This window comes from Telopea speciosissima, chromosome 1, assembly GCF_018873765.1.
Source record: "Telopea speciosissima isolate NSW1024214 ecotype Mountain lineage chromosome 1, Tspe_v1, whole genome shotgun sequence".
NCBI lineage: Eukaryota > Viridiplantae > Streptophyta > Magnoliopsida > Proteales > Proteaceae > Telopea > Telopea speciosissima.
The window spans coordinates 18,603,563-18,613,236 of record NC_057916.1 but is presented as its reverse complement, the minus strand read 5'-3'; the positions used below and the strand labels follow the sequence as shown (position 1 = coordinate 18,613,236).

The following is a 9,674-nucleotide window of genomic DNA, read 5'->3' as shown; positions in this document are numbered from 1 at the left end:
TGAATGGAGGAGAAACATTGTGATTTCAATTTACAAAAATAAAGATGATATTCAGAACTATAGTAACAATAGAGACATAAAACTAATTATGGGAGAAAGTTATTGATGCACACTTAAGACAAGAAACTACTATTACGAAGAACCAATTTGGTTTTATGCCAAAACGATTCACGACAAAAGCTATTTACTTACTTAAGTGACTCATGGAAAGATTTAGAAATTGTAAGAAGGATTTACAACATATGGTCTTTATTGACTATGAAAAAGCTTATAAGAGAATCCGTAGAGAGGTAATCTAGCAAGTACTAGAGAAGAGAAATGTTTCAAGTAAAAATGTGGATTCCTGTAACTCAGCTAAATCAAAACCTGGTTTTCCACTATATTCCTCTTCTTCTGCCCCCTGCTTTTATATCCTCTTGATTTTCATTGTTTTTTTTTTTTTCCAGCTTCCACACATTTCGATTTAGCGTTCCAGCTAGTGTTATTGACTTGGGTTTGGATTAGCAAGGGGAAGCAATCCCTTCTCCTTAGCTGATTCAATGGCTCCCTTGTACATCTCTTCTAAGTTGTACTTGAACTCAAATCCAAGATCTGTAAGCTTTTTAGAGGAGAAAACAACGACTTCCAAGCTTTCACCTGGGAAGTTGAACCTGCATGACAAGTACCATTTTAGTATTAATGATCAAAGGACCTCCTAAGAACCAGACCAACAAAATGTATTCGGATCTATTTTTAATGGTTAATTTTCAGTTTTATCCAAAACCCAAAAGTAATTATGGGGTAATGAAAAATGGGGAACCGGGAAGTCTGATCAGGCTTTTCAGCATAGTTGGAAAATCAGGTTTTGATTTAGACAAAGTCGTCCAAATCGAGTCAAAAAACATGAAACTTGGTTAAGAGTCCTAAAGACACACTCGAGTTTAAGAAATGATAGACCAAGTCCGAATCAGTCTGAGTTTTTATTGGTTCAGTACTTTTGCCCAAGTCATATGAAACTCACAAGAGTGTTTTTTTTTTGCCACATACTTTTCATAGACTATAAGTTTGATCTACAACAAAACTAAAACCTAGAATTTTTTTTTGTTATCTTCAATACTAATCCTCTTTTTTTCTTCTCAATGTGAAACAACTATAGCTTCGGCACCTTCACACTCAGAGAAGGAAAAAAAAATAAAGATATTAAAAAAAAAAAAAAAAAAACATGACCTGCCCTGAAAAGGTTTGACTTGTCTGACTCACTAGGTTTCGAAAAGGACAAGTCGAGTCGAAAAACCAAGTTTTCCAACTATGCTTTTTAGGGCTTACCCAAAAAAGAAAAAGATTTTAATCTCATATTATGTACAAGTGATGAAGAGCTTACTTAGTTGGGATGTTGTACTCAGGGAATCGATCTCGTAACATTTTTGCGAGCTCAATGATGTTGGTATTATAAGAGGAGCAAATGTATCTTCCCTTTGCTTCAGCGTGCTCAAACAAGAAGATATGTGCATTGCAGAGGTCATCCAAGTGCACAAATTTAACTTGCCTCAGAATTGAGTAATGAGCTTCATTTCCTGCATACAATACACATTGGTTATATATATATATACACACGAAGACACTATAAAAAGGGCTCATGTTCTTTGTGCCGCAATGCAGGCTGCACCCAGACACATGGACCTGCCACTCAGGGAGATAGGGTGGTCATGCGCCCACCCCCATGTGTCTGGGCGCAGCCTGTGCCCCCGGCACAGAGAACATTTTCCCCTATAAAAATTAGGGACACTGGCTAACAAAGATAAATGAAAATGAAAAAATAACCCACACCAGTGATTAGTGCAAAAGCTGTTATCATGCTAGGAGGCATCCAAGGCGTGATAAATGGTCCAACCACAAGGGTTGGTATAATGGTGATTAAGTCTATGTTGTTCTGCTCGGCAAATTCTAATGCTGCTTTCTCTGATAATGTCTTGGAGACAAAGTACATCTGATTAGCACAGAAAATATGAGAATTAATTAAATTAGCACTAACATGATATAATTAGATGTGAGACTTAATTAGAGAGGGAGAGAGAGAGAGAGAGAGAGATGCATGCATGCTACCCATCCAGTCATCTTCTTTTTCCTCATAAATTCCAAGTCACTCCATGAAGTCTCATCGTATATGGGCAGCTGCTTCTCTCGTCTGGCAACAGCACCAGCAGATGAAGTGAATACCACCCTTCGAACTGTCTTTGCCTTGAGACATGACCTCATTATGTTCAGAATCCCATTCACAGCCGGCTTTATCACCTCATTCTTATACAAGAAGATCGACCAAACCGCAAACACAACAAGCCCATTGTTAACATACATGTATTTTGTTGTACTTTAGGAATTTGTTGAAAACTAATCCTAACATGATAAAAAAATGAATGGAAATCGTAAACAACAATCACACAATGAACACAAGGATTTACGTGGTTCGACAATATTACCTACGTCCACACATTTCTCTCGGATTTCATTAATTACAGAGAAAGACCAATCGCTTTATAGTGAAATCTTATACAGAAATTTTACCGAAATACCTATATAATCCTTAACAAATTTTCCTCTTAACGGTCCTTCGAAATCAACCAACTAATCAAGCGATGGAATACAAGACGTTGTACCCCCAACAAAAATATAAGATGTAAGGTACAACCCACCTAACTCACAAAAAATTGATGGTTATTGCTAGTTGTAATGTGGGTCTGGCTCACCTCAGGATCTTTGGAATCAAAATCCATGGGAGTGGCAACATGAAAGACTCCGATGCAACCTTGGATGGCTCCATCGAAGCTCCCCTCATCAACAAGGTCTGCCTTCCATAACTTCAAGCGTGTGTCAGCATGGGGCAAGTCCAGCAAATGCTTCACCTTGTTTACATTGCCTGCAATTATTATTCAATCACATTTAAGAAGGAAGAAAAAACAAAGATCACTCACTTTTTTATTTTTTTTAGTTTTTATGGAGACGAAGATTACTCATTTAATTATATTATATGTATAGAAGCAACTTGGTTTGATTACTCCTTATCAAAACACACTTGGTGTTACCAAATTGGTGAATTTAGAAGTTGTAACCTTCATTTGTTTGTCCCTTATCTTGTTCAGAAAAATTGGATGCGTGGCAAAATTAGGTTTTATATATGTCCTTTGTCTTATTCTAAAAAATCATTTAAATTAGCAATATAAAAGGGGTTTCAAAAAAGTTTTTTTTTTTTTTTTTTTTTGGATAGAAAAGGGTTTCAAAAATAATTTGAAAATAACTTATCATTAAGTGATTATAAAAAAATGTCATCTGTCTTATTAAACATTCCAACAAAAACGTCATTGTCTTGACTCGTCATTTTTTACACATGTGAAATCACAATACTTACCCTCTTTGGAAAAAAATATGTTATTAAGAGTATCAAAAAAGCCTGGTCAATCCAAACTAGGGATGTAAATGAATAGCCGAAATCCGTTTCCGTATCCATGTCCGTATTCGTTTAGCACTATTCGAATACATCCGAAAGCTAAACGGATACGGATACGGATAGGCTATAGCTATTCGAAAAGCTATATTTACTTGTAAACGGATAAAATATCCGATCCGTATCCGTTTAGCACTATCCGAATCCGTCCGAAAGCTAGTCGGATGCGGATATAGCACTATCCGAGCCGAATCCGATCCGTTTACATCCCTAATCCAAACCCACCTGAACCCACCATGAACCCTGTCAAGGCTTGGGCTGAATTGTTCAACCCACAAGGTGGGCCTGGGCTGGGATTTTGAAGTTTGAGTTGGACTGGATCTGGGCTGAGCCCAACCTGACCTTATATACACTATGCCTATCGAATTTGGATCCTCTGCGACTTGTAGTTGTGCGGCCATCGTACTACGTGTAACTCCCAAGTCGCCACCTCAGCACAAATACCTATCCAATGGTTGGGCATCAAGCTCCTAAAAAATATCGCTCAAAATTCAAAATTGAATCGGACTCGATGCCCAACCATTGAATGGCCATATGTGCTGAGGTGGTGGCTTGAGAGTTGAACGTAGCACAACGGCCGCACAACCCCAAACCACAGAGGATCCAAATTCATGTCTATCTCAATCTATGTATATAAAAATATATATATAATCACCGACACACTAAATTCATTGTAATTTATTCCGCCCACACCATCACATTTATATTTTTTTAATCCACAAATATTTTAAGGTCACCATTACATGCATACCACCGTCCATCTCCATACACCTAAACCAATTCGTTTTCCACTCTCGTTGGGTAAGGCGGTATTTTTTGCTTGCTTGGGTGTGAAACGCACGATAGTACCGGACAGGCAGAAATAGAGGATCAGGACTCACTTAATAAACAAAGCTAATCAAGAAGGGAAAAGTGAAACACATCATAGCATCGCCATCATCAAATTGAAACCTAATGCATAAAAGAATGCCGTAGTATATATCTCTATATCAAGATGATGATGATGATGATGATGAATAGAAGTTTAGAACTAGCATATGATCATAAGAAGACTCAGATCAGATCAAAAAAGGGGCAAAAACAAAAAAAAAAAAAAAAAATTAGTGAAGAGAAGAAAACCAAGAAAGGGGCCGGACATAACCAGGATCTCGCACTGTAGCGTTGACGGTGTAGCCGCGGAGGAGGAGGTTCTTGACAAGCCATGACCCAACGAAACCAGCTGCTCCGGTCACGCACACTGTTCCACGCTCCTCAAGATCATGATCAGATGCCATACTACCCTCAATTACTACTATGAAATGAAACACAAAAAACCCCATATAGATCAAAGTGTTTGTCTCTAGATATAATTCAAAATTTACTAATTTTTCAAATGTCCTCACTATCCCACCTTCCGGTCTTCCACCCTAAGGTTAAGTAGAGAATGGTAGGTGTCCTATCTTTCCGTAGCATGGTTCTAAGAATCGGTGGTATCGGATCAAGCCAATACTTATCGGTATTGGCATAGGTCGATACCAATTCCTAGTCAATCTTGTATCGGTATATCAATCAATATGTATCAAGAAAAAAATAAGGGCAAAATCGTCCGACGATACAGGTTGTTGATTCATATCGATAATCGATACCAATAATTGAGAAGACGAATAATAATTTGGCCGATACCCACTTCCTACCAAATCGATTTGAGAATGGTAGATGGACATAATGCCAAAATTTCACAGGCCGGATTACAGTGTAATGTTGTTCTCTCACATGGGTTCTGGAACTTTTGTTGTTTTCTTCTCTTTCTTCATGGCACGGAAGATTCTCCTCATAACGGTGGTTGCATGAGAAACTCTCTTCTTATAATTTCTTAGCTTTTTCGGTTCTTTTTTGATAACGAGTTCTTAGGCTTTTCCGACCATTACTTTATGTTTTCAATTGTTTAATTGTTCTTTCCAAATTCCAAATTGGATTCCTAGCCATACCCTTGTGCTTGAAGAGTTAATAAATTTAGATTCGGAAATTATTTGGAGATTATTCTGAATAATTTATTTTGTTAATTCAAAATTACCATTTAAAATTTAAAAAATGCCTACCAACCATTGGATTGGCATGATATTCATGTGGTGGCTTGAGAGTTGAGCGCAACATGATGGCTTGGGGTTTCAAAAAAACCCGACCCTAACCTGTCTAGAGCCCGGACAGGGTTGGGCCGAGCCTGTGTTCTAGATAGGATTGGGCTGGGTTTAGTATTTTGCTGGCCTTAGCAAGACAGGGCTGGGCCTGGATTGAGGCCTTGGCTCTGGTAAGGCCAGCCCGATCTTGTATTATGTTATATATTTATATATTATATGTACAATGGGCTTTGTAAAGTGGGTTGGGGCTATGTATTCATATATATATATATTATATGTACACTAGACTATTTTAAATTGGCTGGGGCTTTGTTATATGTTAAGTGGGCTCATTAGGCTGGGGCTTTGTTAAGTGGCCTCATTGGGCTATTATGGACTGTTTACTATTCAGGACCAATCAAGGCCGGGCCAGGCTTGGGAAAACCCTGTTAGGGTCGAGCTGGGCTTGGGTTTAGGCTAAGGCTGCTAAGGTTGGGCTAGGGTTAAGGCCAAGCCCGACCCAGCCCAACACATTGACACCCCTAATGATGGTCGCTCAACCCCAAGCCGCAAAGGATCCAACTATCAAGTCGTTCAAGTTGACGGAGAAGAGTAACGTGTACAGCTTTAGGGTGGTGTTGTTCGAGATGATATCAGGATGAACCAAATAACCAATAATGGGATTAAAATGGACATTTAAAGTTATGAAGAAAACAAAGAACTACTAATCATCAAATTTACAAAGGTTCGAACAAGCGTTCTTAGCCATATTCTTGACTAAGGTTAGACATAACTTATCACCCTCCATAGTAAACCTAACATTCTAGGTATGGTTAGAAATATAGAGAAAGTCTTTAAACAAAAACCACGGCCAAGGACATCTGGTAGGAGATGGAAGAGTATCGGTAATCAGTTTATGATCCACCCACACTTCTTTAATCTTCAACCCAATGCAAGCCGCTCGATCGCAACCTTTGCGGATCGCAAAAAGAACTGGTACTATTTCGGCAAAGTTAGGGAGGGTTCCTATATCAAAATATTGCAGTCTGCCACCTATCAAAAAAGCATATGACCATCCTGTTGTATTCATGTCTGTGGTAGAGTATCCTGCACAGATTAGAATAGGAGAATTAATCACAGGCAAAGAAAAAGATAAAGAAGGGACAGACAACGCCTCATCTTTATTAGTTACAAACAGGAAATAGTGGGTGGGGGGGCAAATATTAAGATCTGCAATCCATTTGGTGATCCTGTTCATAACCCAAATTGGGTCAGGCGATTCCCTCGCCACAACAGCCTTGTTCCGAACCGTCCAGATGAAATAACAAGTTATAGAAAAGACACTAAAAAACCAAAGTAACATGTGTTTATCAGACTTAAAATAGAGGAAAAAGAGGAGACAAACAAACTTCAGATCCGCCAGATCTATAGAATCTGTTCTTAACCCCAGAGGACCTCCTGCCCAAATGTGTTTGACCCAATCACAAGAAAGAACAAGTGCCACGAGGATTCAACACCAATCCCACATAAAGCACAGTTTGTGTCAATTTGGATCCAATTCGATAGAGTAGCCTTGGTGGGTAGTCCTGCATTTAGCAAACGCCAAAGAAAAATTTTAAATTTTGGATGAATTGGACATTTCCGTAAAAACTTCCATCAAGCAAAATCAAAAGAAGAAATATTCATAGGTATAGATGTAAGAGCACGAGCGGCTACTTTGGTAGTAAGAATACCATTTGTAGCTCTAATGCAGTGCCATTTGTCAGGAGAGTCAGAGATGTTTATGGATCTAATAGCACGTGAAATAGATGGATTAACATAGGGATTGAGTGGAGAAAAATTCCAACTATTGTTATGAAGAAAAGAGCTTACCAACAACATTCTATCCCCCTATGAAGGGGGGGGGGGAGGGGGGGATTGGTGTAAAGAAGCGAGACTACCTGATAGATGAGGAATCCATTTATCATACCAGAAAAAAGTATCAGAGCCATCACCAATCCTTTTGATCACCAAGGTCTCCAAATGTGGAATAACCAGACCCAGGACCCCCGTTTTGCTCTTATTGAAGGATCAAAGAGGGATCGGGACCTAAAGTACTTCCCTTGAAGAATCTTAGCCGACAAAGACTGGGGTTCAGTAAGCAACCTCCAACCCAATTTAATCAGCAAGGCCTTGTTATGGATTTCTGCCTTACGAAACCCAAGACCTCCACAGCTCTTGGGGGTGCACATTTTATCCCAGGAGATGAGTCAAGATTTCCTCTGATGATTCCGATTTTTCCCCAGCCAGAAGTTAAGGCACAAAGAGTCAATCTGGTGATAAGTTTTTAGAGGAAATCGAAAGCAGTTCATTAAGTAGGCAGGAGTAGAAGCCAGCAATGATTTGATCAGGACATTGCGATCGGCAAAGGACAATAGATTGGCCTTCCAAGAAGCCAGTCTACCCTGCATCCTGGCAATCACACCTTCTAATTCACGGTGTTTAGACCTGCCATGAAACAAATTAGTACCCAAATATAATGAGTTTTTTTTTTGGTATGAAAAGTTATAATAGTGTTATACTCTCGGGGAAGGTTGAAAGTTTGAAAGTTTTTTGTGTGTCTAATCATTAATGCATATATGCAAGGGGTGTCTGTGAAATTTATCCAAAAGATAATAGATAAACTAAAAAAAAACATTGGTGAATGGAAGCCAAGACCCAACGAAACCAACTGCCCTTGTCACGGATCTTTATCCTCTCTATTTATCTACCCTTCCATTTCCTTTATTTCATCTCATAGCCCATGCCTAACATTGCTCCTCAATCCCCATTGTTACCCTTTTAGGTCTTTTTACAAGCAGGTGGCCCAACTTTGAACCCAAAAAAAACAAAAAAGGAGAGTTGTAGTTAGTGTAAAATAATTCTCTTCAATTCCTAAAAGTGCGCAGTGCGACCGTGCTAGGTGGAGATGTCGACACCTGACAGCTCAAACATTCAACGATGGATGTCAATGAGCTCGAACCGTTGGATGTCCAAACTGTCAGGTGTCGATATCTCCACCTAACACTGCCGCACTACACACTTTTAGGAATTAAAGATGATTACTAGACCATTGAACCGAATCTTCATCCACTCTAGATAAAAGCCACCAAACCCAAAAACTCTTCACACTTTCCCGGCTAACGAAATCCCGCGCTCTATATGTATCACTACATTTGAAGACCCATAGAAAGTTAATGTGTTGCGTCAATGTCGCCATGCTTTTCATCCTTAGTGCAACTACAAGTGGCTCAATACCCCGACTAATGGCCCACTATGTCGAGCATCTCTCTAAGCCAACTTGATCCTTGTCTCAGTTGAGAGCTCACTACCAGCCTGAGGTACTGAAAAATAGTTCTGGTGTTTTTCTACCTTTTTTGGAATACATTTGGAAAAGAAAATGAATGTGACTTCCAGTCTATTTTTGTATTTTTCTTTTTTCCGAATGCATCAGGCAGGGGTGTCAATTCCAGGCCCAATCGAGTTCGTCCGATTAAATTCCAATGCATTTAGTAATTAGATAGTCCCAATATGGGGTTCTAGCCAAGTGGGTGTCCCACTAGATCGATCGATTCCAAGTCGGATCTAGCCCACCCGATTACAGCCTAACCCTTTAACTTGTAAATTTTCCCACCCCTTCCCTCCATATGCCCTTTCTTTTGGTTTGTTTCTTTGTTAGTCTTTGACATTTATTGGTTAGATACACTTAACGTAAGCGAGGTGAGGTTAATCTCCTTTACTTGGGTTTTGATTGACAATAAGCCACAATAACAGACTGGGCCAGATGCCAGAGAGAGAAAGAGAGACAGAAGAAGGTCATTTCATAGTACAATTATTTAGTTTCTTACCGACCAATTAGAAATACAGCTCTATGCATTCTTATATATTTTAAGAGATAGAGTCATCAACTAGTAAAAATCGCTGCTATGTTAATGAGGCTTCACAAATGGTCTTGTGTCATTGTGTGTACACATTGCAACAAGAAAATTATAGTTGTTAGGAAAGAACGCTGGGATTGAGTGCGCCTCTATGGTGTAATCGGATAATGTAAATTAGTCTTCTTTTATTTTTTAATTTTTCAA

General features: G+C 39.0%; 1 protein-coding gene across 1 annotated transcript; it reads right to left on the bottom strand.

The window, feature by feature from the left end:
* Window positions 1–442: 442 nt before the first annotated feature.
* LOC122666608 (dihydroflavonol 4-reductase-like) lies at window positions 443–6,529 on the bottom strand. Its single transcript, XM_043862635.1, has 7 exons — window positions 6,500–6,529; window positions 4,620–4,766; window positions 2,724–2,893; window positions 2,083–2,277; window positions 1,807–1,966; window positions 1,361–1,553; window positions 443–650 (listed from the first exon to the last, which is right to left on the bottom strand). The coding sequence occupies exons 2-7, from the start codon at window positions 4,750–4,752 to the stop codon at window positions 482–484; spliced, it is 1,020 nt and encodes a 339-aa protein (XP_043718570.1). The 5' UTR covers window positions 4,753–4,766; window positions 6,500–6,529; the 3' UTR covers window positions 443–481.
* Between the last annotated feature and the right edge of the window lie 3,145 nt (window positions 6,530–9,674).